The 16863-nt window shown below is 48.2% G+C and overlaps 3 protein-coding genes across 3 annotated transcripts in view; 2 read left to right on the forward strand and 1 right to left on the reverse strand.

Moving 5' to 3' along the window:
* Klk15 (kallikrein related peptidase 15) overlaps positions 1–16863 on the forward strand; it is a 642438-nt gene that overhangs the window by 297135 nt on the left and 328440 nt on the right. The gene's annotated exons all lie outside the window — the stretch shown is intronic.
* On the reverse strand, positions 409–6765 carry LOC110298266. The gene is made up of 5 exons (XM_021167401.1): positions 6717–6765; positions 2921–3121; positions 1879–2025; positions 1340–1410; positions 409–1138 (listed from the first exon to the last, which is right to left on the reverse strand). The coding sequence occupies exons 1-4, from the start codon at positions 6742–6744 to the stop codon at positions 1397–1399; spliced, it is 390 nt and encodes a 129-aa protein (XP_021023060.1). The 5' UTR covers positions 6745–6765; the 3' UTR covers positions 409–1138; positions 1340–1396.
* LOC110298245 lies at positions 6845–13644 on the forward strand. Its single transcript, XM_021167372.1, has 5 exons — positions 6845–7722; positions 8063–8331; positions 9341–9487; positions 13055–13186; positions 13462–13644. Exons 1-5 carry the CDS (start codon positions 6992–6994, stop codon positions 13527–13529), a joined length of 1347 nt encoding a protein of 448 aa, XP_021023031.1. The 5' UTR covers positions 6845–6991; the 3' UTR covers positions 13530–13644.

Here is a 16863-nt window from a genome sequence, read left to right on the forward strand (position 1 = left end):
CACTATAGCTAACAATGCCTGAATACCACATTGTCCCATGTTCTCAATAAAGCCCACCATGCAGCAAATGAGTTCAAGTTCTGACATTCTCTGGCCTTCTGGTGTGCAGTACCCAGTCATGGTTCACTCGGCTAAGGTCAGGACTTCCAAAGTAGATCAGCAAGGGACAGGAGTACATGTACAGTTGGCTACAGAGATGGGATTGAGACAAATGCATACAAAAGGCTCAGACCATGTCAGGGATGCCACTTGAGTCTCCTCTGGCAAGGAAAATGTTCAGATCACACAGGAAAAGGCTAGAGAGATCAGAATGATTGACTCCAGCTAGGCCTGACCCTACGTTGAGCTGACCCTACGTTGGAAGCAGAAGAGATGATAAACAGTCGGACACTGAGAATTTAGACTGTGGACCAAGTTTTATTGAGTTGGGCAGCGGTGTTATGTTAATTAAACCTTAATTTTCTGGGAAGGAGTCTGTCCACAGAAGGGCAGGGACTGGACCCAAGGCTAGGCTGCAGACTGTCCACCTGGGGCCCCTGGAGGGGATGTCTCTGGTAGGGCTGGACCAAAAGATAAAGAGTGACTATGGAGCATGTCATGTCTAAGGTGGGGCAGGAACATTGCTCATTTTCTGAAAAGGGCCACACTACTCCCGCTGCTCAGGACCACAAACCATAGTCTGCTCAGAGGGACACAGCCACAACTGAGAGTATTGGAGGACTTCCAGAGAAGAGTCCCTTCCAAGACTCAGGCAGCAAGGAGTAGGACCGACCGCAGGGAGCAGGGATTGCCACCTGTGTCCCGAGGGTGCAACCTACTCTCAGGGGAAGTATGGCACCTCAAGGGAGGTCTGATGGAAACTGAGCCACAGGGACAGAGGTGGAGGCATCTTGCTGCGGAGACTCATCAGTGTCCTGAGAAGTTGCAGTGTCCCTCTGTTGGAGAGCCCCATGATAGTTCACAAAGCTGGTTACATCAGACAGCTTCTGGACGGGCTCCAAGTTCCTGTCCAAAATGGTCTGCTGCTGCAAATGCAATGAGTGGTGTCAAGCCGCCCAACGGAAGTAGCTGAGCCTCTGCTCCATGGAAGGCAAACTGTAGCTCCACATCCGCACCTGGTTGAGGAAGGACAAAGTTCCTGTGACAAGGGAACCCTTGAGCACTGGACTCAGAGCACCACCCCAAGCCCTAACTCAGCCCTGGAGACTGATCCCCTTTCCTGGGCTCCACCCCTGCCCAGCCCAGGCACCGCCCCTCCATCCGAGGCCCCGCCCTTACCGGCCCACAGCATCAAGACCATGGCACAACAGCACAGGTAGAAGGCCAGATGGTAGGATACCTGTGGCCTCAGGCGCAGCCTATTGCAGTTGACCACAAAGAGTCAGGCTGAGGAGAATCAGGAGCCCTGCACTGGGGTTGGGGCCAGAGAAGGACAGAAGGCCAGAAGGCTAGACAGGGAACACCACCACCCCTAAAAGAGAGAGAAAGAGAGAAAAATCCCTGACCTGCCACAATTAGACACACGTGTGTATACACCTACATATACACACACAAACACACACACACAGGACAAATGGATACATACTCAGAGAGGAAGGGAAACTGTAAGAGAAGGCCATCAGTCACAAATAGTAGGCATAAGCTTTTAATCCCAGCTACTTATGATGCTGGGGCAAGAGAATGGCATATTCAAAGCCAGCATGGACTACAGAGTGAGTCCACAGTCAGCCTGAGATACAGAGAAAGCCCAAGAGAGACACAGAGACACCCCTCTCCCTAGGAGCAGCAGAACTGGAAATCTAGCCACACCTCTGGGTAGGAGGAGGCTCTGGGGTTGGGTGGAGGATCCCCAGTCACCCTGTCCTTGCCAACACTTACCGATGACAATGCTGAGGAAACTGAAGATGAAGTCTATTGTTTTCAGGCGGCGGCAGACTGGTCGAAAGGAGAGGAACATGGTGGGCAGGAGGATGAGGCATAGTGCCAGGGCCAGAAATACGAAGCCCTTGCTCATGTGAATGTAAACTGGGAAGGAGAGTCAGAGAGATAACTGCAGTTACCCCAAAATATCTCTCTCTCTCTCTCTCTCTCTCTCTCTCTCTCTCTCTCTCCCACTCTCTTTTTCTCTCTCTCACTGTAGCTCGCTCTCTCCTTTCTCTTACACCATGAGGATCCCAACCTAAGTACTCAGCAGCTGGGGAGGAGTGCATTTTCAAGGCCTGCCTCAGCAGTTTAGAGACACATGGATCTTTTCTCTCTCAAAATACAAGGTAAAAGCAGTCGAGGGGTCCTGGGGTTGTGGCTTCATTGGCAGAATGCTTGCCTAGCAGGCAAGCATTCCTTCATTTCACCCTGAGCACTGTGCTGAGCTGAGTCTGAGCTGAGCCTGACAGCCCGCTCCTGGGAGGATGATCAGAAACACAAGGTAGTCCACAGATACATATTGAGCTGGAGGCCAGCCTGGGCTAAATGAGACCCTGTTTCAAACAAGGCAGAGGATGGGAATGTAGCTGTCTAGAATCCATCCCCACTAAGGGGCTGTGGCAACATTCAGAGGAACAGCACCTGCCTAGAATCCTCCAATGAGGTTCTTCTGGGGGTGTTGTATGTAGCTTAGTGGTAGAGCCCCTGTGGGGTGTTTGCGTAGGACACTGGGTTCTAGCTTCAGCAAGCCTCTCCCTCTGTCCAGAAAAGGGGGGTGAAGACATCATCTCCACTCACATTACCAAAATCACTACCTAGAAATTCAAAAATAACTCTACTGCCACTCACAGGGTTACCCACCATCAATGATGGACCCACTGTGAGCCCTAACCTACTCCCCCAGAAAGACTCCCGTGAGAGGGCCAGTGTCCCACCCCCACAGTCACCTCTAGCACCCAATGGGAGAACCCCCCCCCCAGTCTATGTATACACTGACCAGTGAATTGTCCCACGTTGGCACACTTATGCCTCCTGCAGTCAATCCAGAGACCGATGAAACCAGTGTACGGACCATGCACATAGGCCATCTGCCCATCTACCACGTTGAACACTAACAAAGTAGCCAGGAAGATGGAGATGAGGGACCAGCCAGGTAGGACCAACTTGCGGTCCTCCTCCCAGGAAGAGAGCAAGTCGGCTGGGGAGGGAGAAAGTTCTGGGGACCTGGATGTTTTCTTCACTCTCTCTCGATGCATACAAACCTTCATCCTTTTCCTCCTTCCCCCGCCCCCCATCTGAAACCTGTTCCCTGTGGATGCTGTTTGTAGCTAATCTCCAGCACCACTTCTACTCTTTCAGTTCTCATGCACGGGCCTCTTCTGATGCAGTACATCTATCAAATTCCAGCATGATTATGTATGCTTGAAGACATACATAAATGATCCAGGGCTTGAAAGAACTCACAAGTGGATGAATGCATGCTTCCTCACTTGTCCTTTAGAGCAAAGAACAGTGTAGTTGTCAGAAGAACTTGGGCACAGAGGCCAAGGACTCAGAGGAGAACTAGGGGGCCAATTGATTGCCAGCTCCTCACTTACCCTGGATTAGGGCTAGCCTGGCCTTCTTGGAGCTTACAGGGCACACATGCATACACCCAGGTCAAATGTGCTAACTGCCATGAGAGCTGAAATAGTTTAGATGCTCAACAAGAGGGGATGGGTCTGAAACCTGCAACAGTAAGTAGGGGTCAAAGGCTGGGTATTTCCCCTTCCCTGTACCAGAACCCATGCTGACTTCTTGATGTTTTAACGTTTGAGACAAAGTCTCCCTGTGTAGTTTCACTGGCCTGAGTACACTATGTGCACAGTCTAACCTGGACCTCACCAAGATCCACCAGCCCCTGACTCCTAAGTTCTGGGATCAAAGGTGTGCACCAAAATATGCAGCTGCCAAACTGAACCCTTAATGAGACTCCTGGATAGAAATGACATATTCTGGTTGCTGTTTCTTGAGAAAGGGACTCACATGGCCCAGGTTAGGCTAGGCTAACCTCAAAATGTAGCTCAGGGTCATCTTACACTTCTGATCTTCCTGCCTCAGCGTCCCCAGTGCAGGGATGACAGGCTTGCAGCACTCTGCCTGGTTTGTGCCAGCCTGGGCATGGAGTCCAGGGCTTTATGCATGCTAAATGGACAGTCTACTCAACTACAGTGCCTGCCCTGTTATTCAGTTTTGCTTTGAGGGTTTGTTTGTGTGTGTGTGTGCGTGTGTGTGTGTGTGTGTGTGTGTGTGTGTGTGTGTGTTTTGGCTTTTTTTACATTTGTTTGTTTGTATGTTTCTGTAGTCAGGAAGGGGGATCATAAATGCCTTAGAACACATGTAGCAGTCAGACCTAGGGAGTCAGTTCTGTAGTCCCACCATGTGGATTCCAATCATCATCCACTGAACTCAGGCCCTCAGGCTTGGCTGCAAGTGCCTTTTCCAGCTGAGCCATTGCGCTGACTTGGCTTTTGCTGCCTTTTTTTTTCCCTTAGATAGGACTTCAGTATTGGGCCGGAACTTACTATGCAGACCAGACTGACTTCAACACTCTGGTGTCCCTCCTGCCTTAGCACACTGAGTCTTAGTATTACAGGGGTGAGCCATCTAGTCCAGCAAGTGTTTACCATTTAAGCCACTGTCGCTTCATTTTGAAATTAAGCAAATTAGTAGTAGTCAAATATCTCAACAATGGGATATATCACGTTCCACTCCATTTTATAATACAGCTTACTCTTAGATTTTAGTGTGTAGACAGAACTCACTATGTATATCAGGCTGGCCTTGAACTCAAAGTGTTCCGACTGCCTCTGCCTCCTGAGTGCCAGGCACTACCACACCTTGCTCTGTGATGCAGTTTTTGCACCTTTTAAACTAGAATGCATCATATAATCAGGCACACCTTAAAAATCCCCTTTGGCCTTTAAAATAAAAATTAACATTTACTAAGGCCAGGAGTAGTGATGCACACCTTTAATCCTAGCACTCTAGAGGCAGAGACAGAGAGATCTCTGTAATTTCGAGACCAGCCTGGTCCACAGAGTGAGTTCCAGGCCAGCCAGGGCTATTTAGAGAAACCCTGTCTCCCAACAGCAAGCAAACAGAAGATTAACACTTGGATTCTCAGTATTACACAGTCACTGAAATCTGACCAAGCTTGCTGTGGTGGCACCTACTCATGATCTCAGGACTTGAGAAACTGATGCAGGTGGATTGTCTTGGTTTTGAGGCCAACTTGAGCTACATAGTGATATTAGGCATAGCCAGGGCTAGATAGAAAGACAATTAATTAGTTAAGTAATTGCTTAATTAATTATAGGCCAACAAGATAGGGCTTAACAGGTAGAAGCTTTACCACCAAGGCTAATGACCTCAGAGTCCCTACAAACCCACATGGTGGACGAAAATCCGACTCTCATAATTTCTCCTTTGACTTCCACACATTCCCTGTGGTTCTCAACCACCAACACACACACACACACACACACACACACACACAGGAGCTGGAGAGTATGCTCAGAGTTAAGAGCAGGGATGGATCTTGCAATGGGTCAGGGTTCAGCTCTCAGCACTCACTACCTAGCAGTCCAAATCCAGAGACCCTGACACTCTCTTCTGGCCTCTACAAGCACATAGTGCACATACAGACACATAAGCACTCACACATCACACAAGGAAATATAAATGGAGGCTGGAGAGGGGACTCAGCAGTTGAGAGCACTGGATGCTCTTCTAGAGGACCTGGGCTCAATTCCCAGGTCACAACTGTCTGCAACTCTAGTTCCAGAGGATCTGACACTCTCTTTTTTTTTTTTTTTTTTTTTTTTTTGGTTTTTCAAGACAGGGTTTCTCTGTATAGCCCTGGCTGTCCTGGAACTCACTTTGTAGACCAGGCTGGCCTTGAACTCAGAAATCCACCTGTCTCTGCCTCCCAAGTGCTGGGATTAAAGGCGTGCACCACCACCGCCCCGCCTGGATCTGACACTCTCACACAAACATGCATGCAAGCAAAACACCAATATACATAAAATAAAAATATAAATAACTAAATCTTAAAACAAGTGAATGTAAAAAATAAATTAAAATCTAACAATGCAGGTATTTATATAAAAACATATAAAATGTGAGTAATCCTCTAAAGTTCATCAAATGAAAGTTTGGGGAAAGAACAGAATGTTTTCCATTGTTTTTGTTATTATTTTGAAACAGCCTCTTTCAAACTTTCAGAATGGGCTCAAACTCAGTGTAATCCTCCTGCCTTTGAGTGCTGAGACTGCAAACATGCATTATCATACCCTCCTTGGGAAAGGGATTTTGAAACTCCCTCCTGTTTGGGAAGTCTGCCTGTCTACCTTAGTCCTTACCAAATTGTGGCTGGGTCTTTCTCCTCCCCCCACCAACCCCAGACTGGAAGTCTTCAAAAGCAAGAAGCAAATCTAGTCTTGTGTGAGGCCTCAGGGAAAGGAAAGAAAGAGAAACAGATGAGAAAGAAAAGTAGCAGAGAGAGGCATGGAGGCAAATATGGGTACAAAAGATAGAAATGGTTCAGAGCAGCCCTGGGAATTGACGGGAAGACACGAGTGGGTAAAAGGAATTATGAGTTCAGATCTCAGGCCTTCCAGACTCTCTGTCCTGCCTCACCCTGATCTAGCCAGGCCTAGCTCAGACCTTCATTAACCCAGTGTCACCTTGTCCTACCCAATCCATACTCCATCCAGTCCCACTAGCCCAGCCCTAACAGCAGGGTCACTCACGAAGGCTTATGGTGGTGTCTGAGGCCATGGCCAACCGCAGCCTCTTGGAACCCCTCCAACTGTCATAGAACACACCCCACCCCCAACTGCTACCTAGCCCAAATCCCTGAGTGCTGTCTGGGGACAGAGAGACAGAAAGCTGGAGCCACAGATAGAGGGACACAGCCTTAGAGCCAGACTGACAGGTTAATCCAGGAAGCCATTGAGAGTGCCTGGAAGCAGAGGCTGATTTAAACTGAGTACATTCAGAAACTAGCCCCATCCTGCTCTTCAACATGGACCAGAACTCCTCTGACCTCCAGAGCAAAGAGACAGCAGCTCCCAGCAGCAGGCAAACTGAAACGCAAGACTCTCTGAAAGTGACCTCGAGCCTCCTAGATGCCACCCAAGGTCAGAAGGCTAACACGCAAACTCCTTTGCCCATCATCCACATTCGCAAATTAAGCAACGTGGAACCGTCAACGTCCACACCTATGCCCCGAAGGGTTAGCATCCAGGAACCACCAGCATCTGTCTTTCTCCCTCTCAGGGTTAGTACACTGAGCTCACCATCCCCATCCACCATTCTCCCTCGAAGGTTAAGTACTCAAGAGACCCTTCTTCAGGGTTCCCAGTCCAATGTACAGGACATACAGTCTGTGGCCTACAATCGATGGCTCAGTTCCAGAGAGTCTGCTTCCCTTAACCATAATCGCCGGCTCAGCATCCTAAGCTCTCATACCCTGTCCAGTGCCCAGTCAGAAATTCGCAGCTCACAAACCGAAACTGAAAGCCACCCCTCCATACCCCAGTCATATAGCCCCAACAGAAAACAAATGCGGCCCAGTGTGGATGTCCCCCCGTCCATAACCCAGAGCCCACAGGCCAGCATCAGAAGTTTCGAGTCCTTTGTCTGGGACTCCAAGGACAGCTTGAAAGAGATTTCAGATGACTCTTTGTCTAATCACAGTACTCTAGGCAGCACCTCAAAACTGTCCAACATTTCTACTATAATGAACTCTAGTAGGTAAGTACAGGAAGGACGTGGGGGTGGGAGGGGGGCCATATTCAAGCCTGGAGCTCTACAACTGCACTTGAATCTGGGGGTGTAGCGATGGGTAGAGGAATCTCTGGGTGAACATAAAAGATACGCGTTTTTGTTTTTGTTGAGATGGGGTCTCGGGGTCTCTCTACATAGACCAAGCTGGCCTTGAACTCAGAGATCCTCCTGCTTCTGTCGTCTGTGCTGTCTAAAGGCCTGTGCCACCAAGTCTGGCTTCTCGGGTGGGATTTGAAGGATTGTGGGGTGACTAGATAGGGTAGATGGGCTTCCTGCTGACTGACGCCAGTCACATGATCTGTCACAGGGCTCAGAGCAAATGCTGGACACTGCTTCCCATAGGCTGGAGGCTGTTGCTCGAAGCCAAGAAGATAAGCAGGCACCTTAGCCTGGTGCTGACTGTGGCCGGCATGGTGATGCTCAGCCTCATCGCCTTGTGGAAGCCCTGGATCCACTTCCGAGTGCCTCTAGGACCCCCAGGGGACCCCGCTGGTCCCCAAACCATCTCCATTGACACCATCTTCTTCATGCGCTGCCCTGACATCTCCTGCATGAATGAATACGATAAGAATGCATGTAAGGCTGGCCCCGTCCTCATCCCTCCAGAGACCCAAGTCTCCTCTTGTCCCAGAGAATGTCAAGAACAGTTCTCCCCTGAGGTTACTCTGATACCCACACAATGTCTTCATGATCAAGAGCCTGATGTCACTAACCAAAAAGTGTACCTCACATGCCAGATCTGATGCATGCAATACCCAATTTTTTTTTTTAGAGCAGCTCAATGCTGGTTTGTGCATGCATGCATAAGTGTGCAGATGCGAATGCATCTGTGTGTCCTTGTGTGTGTGGAGGCCAGAAGACAACCTCAGGTTTTGTTCTTCAGGAATGATCTTAGTAGGGGATTCAATTACTATGATAAAACACTATGACCTAAAGCAACTTGGGGAGGGAAGGGTTTGTTTCACCTTCAGTGAATCAGCATCTGCAAAGCAAAGGTTTCATTTTCCTGGCTCTTAATTCAATCCTGGGTGGTTTACAAGGCTTCTAGCCACCTGTAACTCCAGTTCTAGGCAATCTGATGCCCTACTATGGTCTCTAATAGTACGTGTGTGCCTGCCTGTCTGTCTGTCTGTGCCTGTATTTGTCTGTGTCTCTGCATGTTACACAGGTGGAGGTTGTAACAGAGGTTGATGTCAGGCACTTCCCCACCTTTTCATCTTAATTTTTAATGTACTTATTGGAGACAAGCTGTCACTATGTAGGCCAAGCTGGCCTCAAACTCACAGAGCTCTATCTTCTTCTGCTTCCCAACAGCTGGGGTTAGAGGCATGCACAACCATGACCACCTATTTTAATTTTTTTATTTGTATGTGTGTGTGTGTGTGTTATATACATTAGGTGCAAGTTCTCACAGAAGCCAAAGAAAGCATCATATTCCCTGAAACTAGAGTTAGAGGTGATCGTAAGCCACCAGTGTACGTGCTGGGAACTGAACTCAGTCCTCCAGAAGAGCAGCAAGCACACTTAACTGCTAAGCCATCCCTCCAGCACAGAGCTGGTGTTGTTGATTCTCCTGTTTTCCCAGATTTGCTGGACATGGCCTGGGCCTGCATCCTCATCTCCGGTGTCATGAGTTTCTGTGTATTCATGGGTCTCATCAGCACTATCTTCTTCCCTAGCACTAGCCTGCCCTTGATGGACTTCTCTCTCTTCATCTGCAGCCTCTTAACCGGTATGTTACTATGGTGCTTCCCATGGGCGCCCATCACAAAGGCTAGCCCCATCCCCCTATACTCAACCTATCCCACCTCCATCTTCACCCTCAGCCCCAGCTCCTTACAGATCTCCAGCCATCATGATGCCTCTGGCCATGAAAAGAGCCTCACTCTCTTAGTTCTCATGTCATTGCCAGCAAATCAAAACCCCAAGTCCTCCTCCCTGACACCTGGTCCACCCCCACCTCATCCTGAACACCTTACTCTCCTCAGCCTCTTCACAAATCTCAACACCCAACTTGGCCTCAAGTCTCATTCCCCTCCATGACTGTCTCAAGGCCAACCCGACCCTGTCCTTCTGAGAAGCTCAGCCTTATCCTCAGTCCCAGTCCAACCTGAGTTTCACCTCCTTCTTGGCCCACACTCCAACCTACCAGCTGGGCACTTCCCTCTGAAACTCATCCCAAGCAATTCAACAACATCCTCTTCTTCAACCAAAACCCAAGGACACCTTCCACCTATTCTCATCGCCAGCACTTCCTGGACCCCAACCTCCATACACAGCTCCATGTGGACTTCTGTCCCAGTTTTCCTCAAGCTACTTCATCTCTCCAAGTGGAACTTTCATTTTTCTGTTTTAAAAAACTGGGTCTCGTATAGCTGAGGCTGACCTTGATCTTCATATATATGCAGCCAACTGTGTCCATGAACTTCTGCTCCTCCTGTGCTGAGATAATAGGTGTGTGCTGTCATGCCATGTTTATGTGGTGCTGGGCATGGAACCCAGGGATTTGTGCATGCTAGGCAAGTACTCTACCAACTGAGCCACATCTCGGCCCCTTGGAGATAATATTTTCTGCCGTTGAAAAATGTAGGGAGTGTTCAATTAGAAAATGTTAACTCTGTTACTTCTGTCACCACATTGAGTGCCATGGTTGATTCAGCACTAATCTGACTAGCTAGGCAAGCATCCTCTTCCTCCTTCCCCACTCTGGTGTATGTCCCTCCTTACCCAGTAGATAAGGTCAGTTCTTTGGTCAAGGTCATATAAATAACTGAAAATCCCCTGCTAAAACCTCCAGACAAGTTTCTTGGGTCCATCCAAAGCTCATAGGGTAGTGATAGGTCTAATCCTCTGGGCATATGTAAACGAGATACTCTATGTGGTCTCCCTTCAAAGAAGTCATGAATGGTGGCACAGGTCTAACATCCCAGCATTCAGGTTTGAAGATAACTGAGATAAAAAGGGGCCAGCACTTCATGCTAGTTTGATAACTAACACTCACTGAGATAATCTCCCAGCCTCTCCCAAGCAATTCAAAACTGACATGCTGACTAGAACATCTCATGTCCACACACATACCCAGATTGGGAGAGGTTGAGGACATTTTAACTAGTCAACAAGTGATGTTATACTCCTGTCTTTCAAAGTAATTGACCATAACTTCGAGTTCTGTCATACAACATTTTTGTAAAAGAACAACAGCGCTGAGAACAGAGCAGTCTGAGAACAGAGAGCAGTCTAAGAGCAGAGAGCAGTGCTGAGAACAGAGAGCAGTGCTGAGAACAGAGCAGTCTGAGAAGAGAGCAGTGCAGAGAACACAGAGCAGTGCTGAGAACACAGAGCAGTGCTGCGAACACAGAGCAGTGCTGAGAACAGAGCAGTCTGAGAACAGAGCAGTGCAGAGAACCAAGAGCAGTGCAGAGAACAGAAAGCAGTGCTGAGAACACAGAGCAGTGCTGCGAACACAGAGCAGTGCTGAGAACAGAGACCAGTGCTAACAACAGAGACAGTGCTGACAACAGAGAATAGTGCTGAGAACAGAAAGCAGTCTGAGAACAGAGCAGTGCAGAGAACATAGAGCAGTGCATAGAACAGAGAGCAGTGCAGAGAACAGAGAGCAGTGCTGAGAACAGAGCAGTGCTAAAAACAGCAGTGCAGAGAACAGAGAGCAGTGCTGAGAACAAAGCAGAGCTGAGAACAGAGAGCAGTGCTGAGGACAGAGTACAGTGCTGAGGATAGAGTACAGTGCTGAGGACACAGCAGGCTGAGAACAGAGAGCAGTGCTGAGAACAGAGAGAGCAGTGCTGAGAACAGAGAGCAGTGCTAAGGACACAGCAGACTGAGAACAGAGAGCATATAGCTCCTGTCTGCTAGTAGCTTGCTTGTGTCTGCGTCATCTGGTAGTTCTTGCTATATTATCACTGTGTCTGTTTCTGAGACCAAGTCTTACCTTGCAATCCAGGCTGTCCAGAAATCCCAGCCACCTTCTTGTTTCAGGCTTCCTACTGCTAGGATTGAAGGCAGTACACTCCTAATTGTTGAAACCGCAAAGTCAACTGGAGGTTAAGACCACATTCTGCTCTGGAAGAGAGTGGAGTGCTGCTCCCAACACCCACATGGCAGCTCACAGCTGCCTATAACTCCACCTCTAGGGGGAGCTACTGCCCTCCTCTGGCATTTTGGGCACTGCAAGCAATTGTGCACACCAACACCCGCCCCCTCCCCACACACACACATAATTAAAAAATAAAATAAATTTTAAATATAATTGTTTTAATATAGGCCACAATTAATAGAAAATGCCTTAGTTTAAAATGAGGCATTTTCAGTCAGATAATTCTATCATTTTAACTGAACATCTTGTGTTATTTCCAATAACTCAAAAGAAAGGCAAGTTCTGTCCAATCTGAATAAGAGTTTCTTTTATCCCCTTTCCGCAAATTATCTTCAATTCCTATTGATTGAAATTACCTAAAATGATTGAATTCTGTGTGTGTGGCTCCAGATTCCCAACATTAAGGAGGCAATGAGAATCTGTCACAGTCTTTGAGGTTTACCATGGGTCATGCATGACATACCAATCACCACACACCCTTATGATGGCCCTCAAAGATGAGCTGGTGGTAATACCCACTGTAGAGATGAAAACACTGAAGCTCAAACACACAAGGGACTGCTCTAAGGTAAGGGGCAGAGGTAAGGTAAGAGGCCTGGTTTTTGAGTCCTAAAACCTTCCAATGTCTCACATCAGGGTCCTGTCAGGAATCCAAGGGTGGAGGTTTAGGGTCTGGAGATCAAAGACATTAGAGGCAATGTGGTGGCACATGCTTACAGTCTACCACTTGGGAGGTTAGAGCAAGTTCAGAGTCAGCCTGAACTACACAATGAGTCCAGTAGTTAGCCTGGGCTATAAATAAATGAGTACAGTACCTAGCCTGGGCTCTAAATAAAGCAAGATCTTATCTCCAAATGATGACAACCAAAAGAAAGGTAGGACATGAAGGAGGGAGAGAGAATGGAAGGGAGGAAAATGGAGAGAGAAACAGAGGGAAGAAGTTACAGGAAGAGAAAAAAAGGGGCCTGTAGATGTAGCTCAGCTGATAGAGCACTTGACTAGAGGACACAAAGCCCTAGGGTCCATCCCCAAACTGTATACACTGAGCATGGCATGGTGATGCATGTCTGAGACTGGGAGAATTCAAGGCCACCCTCAGCTGCATAAGGAGTGTAAAGAAAGCCACAGCCTGTGACTACACCTGGGGGCAGGGGGAGGAAGTCACACCTGTTCTATGCTATACAGGGATCAACATCATTCTGGGGGTCCTGTTCTATCTGATGCAAGCCCGAAAGTTCCTACAGGAAGGCATGACCTACACCCTGGGAAGCAGTTTCTACCTTGCCTGGATCAATGTCTTCTTCTTCTTCATGATTGGTCTGCCTGGGCTCTGGGGTGGCATCAGTGGTGCAGATGGTGTTGTGGGCATTGTTGGGAGTCGGGGTAGGGTTTCACACAGAGCCAGGGAGGATGGGACTGGGCTTGGAGTCAGGGCTAGGGATTCTTGTAGGCTTGGGGTGGGCTAGGGACAAGGTGAGGGTGAAGTTGATTTGGGGTTTAAGGATGGGGCAGGGTCTGGGTTATGACAGTGTAGGGTACCAGGTGAGGCTAGCCTACTGACCTCTGTGTCCTCTGCCCTCTTTCTCTCTCAGGTTTCTTCTCCTATCTGAACTATATCAACTTCTGGTCTATCCTGTCCCTCCAGCCCACATGGTCTTAAGATATGACAATGAACTAACAATGGCTGTCAGCTGCCCCACCCCCATACTCGTTATGTAACTTCTGACTCCCTTCAACCCAGAATACTAATTTATATTTTAAAGAAAAATATCTTCTGCCCAGAATATTTATTTGGCTCTGTATGGTGAATAAAGCATTTCGTGGACCTGCCATATTTCCTTACCCCCTACCTTGTCCATCTTTTTCCTCCTAAGTAGAGGGATAGAAAAGGGATTCTGGTTTTTTTTTTTTTTTTTTTTTTAAGATTTATTTATTTATTATGTGTAAGTACACTGTAGCTGTCTTCAGACACTCCAGAAGAGGGCGCCAGACCTCGTTACAGATGGTTGTGAGCCACCATGTGGTTGCTGGGATTTGAACTCTGGACCTTCGGAAGAGCAGTCGGGTGCTCTTACCCACTGAGCCATCTCACCAGCCCGGGATTCTGGTTTTCAAGACAGGGTTTCCCTGTGTAGCCATGGCTGTCGTGAAACTTGCTCTGTAGACCAGGTTGGCCTCAAACTCATTGAAATCTACTTGCCTCTGCCTCCAGAGTGCTGAGACTAAAGGTGTGAGTCACTACCACCTGGCCACAAGTTGCTTAAGCTTGTTGAACAGTTGACTTTCAGCTTTTACTGTCTGTCGTGGGGTTTTCTTGTTATTGAGACAGGGTCTGTTTTGACCAGGCTAGCCGGAACTCACAGAGATGTGCCTGCCTCTGCCTCCTGAACGCTAGGATTAAAGGTGTCCATCACTGTCCCCTAGCTCCACCCTTTAGTCTTACCATCAATATCTCACCTTTTCTGAGAAAATCCTGCTCATATCCTCGGCTCCCCTCCTATCCTTTCCTCCAGTCCAGCCTCCCCACCCCTTTCTCTTCTTCCCAAATGCCTGCAACACAAGCCTGTTCGGCTTGAGGAGGGAGGTGTGGGGCCAAGAGTCCTCTGATGAGTGGGGGAAGGGTTATCGTGTCCCATGCAGGGATGAGGGTCCCTTTGCTCACTCGCATATGTCTAGAGACTGTTCCTGACTACCTCCATGACTCATAGCAAGGCTGACCCACTTGGGACTCAGTGTCCTTGTCTGTAGAATAGAGGCAATGATATACTGCACAGGTCCACCCTTTTGATATCACCACATAAGTTCATAACCAAGAACTGCATGATCAAAAGGCTGGAGAGATGGTGTGATGATTTGAATAGGTATAGCCTCCCCCCCCCCCATAGACTCATGTGTTTGAATGCTTGGCCCATGGGAGTGGTGCTATAAGGAGGGGTGGCCACGTGGGAGTAGGTGTGATCTTGTTGGAGGAAGTGTGTCACTGTGGGGGTCAGGTTTCGCGGTGAGGTCTCTTATGCTCAAGCCCTGCCCAGTGTGGAACACAGGCTCCTTCTGCTGCCTGTGAATCAAGATGTAGATCCCAGCTCCTCCAACACCATGTCTGCCTGCACACTGCCATGTTTCCCACCATGATGATAGTGGACTAGACTGCTGAACTGTAAGCCAGCCCCAACTAAATGTTTTCCTTTATAAGAGTTGCCTTGGCCATGGTGTCTCTTCACAGCAATAAAGCCCTAAGACAGATGGCCTAGTGGTTAAGAGTTCTTGCTTGCTTTCCCAGAAGAATGAGTGCAGTTCCTAACATCCATATTGGATGCCTCACAACTGCCTGTAACTCCAGCTCTGCCCTTCTAGCCTCTGCAGGTACTGCATTCACACATATGCATATGCCCCCCCCAACGTGTACACTCAGACAAATGAAAATAAAAATAAAAAAGAACTGTATAATTGAGTTATCAAAAAAAAGTCACAAGGGTCTGGACAGATGGCTCAGCTTTTAAGAGTTTTGCAGAGAACCAGGGCTTGATCCCCAAAACCCTCATGGCGGTTTCCAACTGCCCAGAGCTCCCATCTGACCTCTAAGGGTACCAAGCACACACATGCAAGCAAAACACTCACATATAAATCTAAAATAAGCACATTGTATTTTCAAAGAAAAAAAAATTAGATGTGTTCTCATGTATTTCAGGTTGGTCTGGAACTCACTATGTAGCCAAGATGGAACCTAAGTTCTCAGTCTCTTGCTGACATTCTAGGTGGGCACAAGCATGCCTGGTCTAATGTTAGGGATGAACCCAGCGCTTCCTACATGTTGAACAGACACTCTACCAACTGAGCCACATTCCCCAAGCAAATGCGTCCATTTTTAAACAGAGCTGAGCAACAACTCTATCTTATACTAGATCTACAAGTGATCAAATAAACACAGTGTCAATACTGTGCAGACAGATGCAATGTATGTGCCCATAGATGAAGGTAAGGAGGTCCATGCTATGGGGAAAGAGAAAAAGTGTCTTATTTTTCTGTTGCTATGATAAAACACCCAGATAAACGCCACGTAAGGGGACAGGTTCACAGTTCAAAGAGCAGTTCATCACATGGAGAGGTAAGGTGAGGGAGGGTCAAGGAGGCAGGAGCTTGAGGAGGCTGCTGGTCACACTGCATCTGCAGTCAGAGGGACATTTACACTGGTGCTCAGCTTTCTCCATTTATGCAGCCCCATGGTTCCCCAATAGTGGGTGTGTCTTCCCAGGTCAACTAATCCAACTAAGATGACCTGTGCATGGTCAGAGGCTAAGCTAACCTAGATAACTCTCCACAAGGTATGCTCCAAGGCTTCTTTCCTAGGTGATGGCAGATTTGGAGAAGTTGACCATATTAACCATCAATGTGGTAACGGGAGCCAAGCACAGAGGCAGACAGGGAGCTTTCTGAGCTCCAGGCCAGCCTGTTCTAGAGAGAGAGGCCTTGTCTCAGAAAACTATTGACTTTCCTCTGGTGTGAGCCAGCAGCAATAATGGAAACTCGTTTACCTAAGAGAAGAATCTTGCCCTTTACTTCGGACCACTAGGTTCCAAGGCCAGTCTCCCCAGCGGAATGAGAAAGAGCCCTAATGAGCAACCCAGCTAAACAAAGAATACTCAGGTCACATTAAGGAATCTAGAGCTTGAAGAGTGTAACATGGAAAGACTATTTGGAGGGCAAATTGAAGAAGAAAGAACTGGTATGAGGTGCACTTTTTTTTTTTAATGTTCTATGAATTCAAGTTGAGGACCCACTTGCAGCTCATCCAAGTATTCAGAACCCTGAGCCTTATCCCCCCCCTCCCCCCAGACCTAGGGCGTCCAACCCTCTGCCTCCTTCCTCAGACCCAGCAGTCCTTATCTCAGCCTCCAGATTCAGACCCAGTAGTCCAGCCCTCCTGCCTCACGCCCTCATACACAAGGGTCCAGACACCATCCACCCTCCCTCATACCCAGGGGTCCAGACCCCAA

Source organism: Mus caroli, chromosome 7 (assembly GCF_900094665.2).
Source record: "Mus caroli chromosome 7, CAROLI_EIJ_v1.1, whole genome shotgun sequence".
Taxonomy (NCBI): domain Eukaryota; kingdom Metazoa; phylum Chordata; class Mammalia; order Rodentia; family Muridae; genus Mus; species Mus caroli.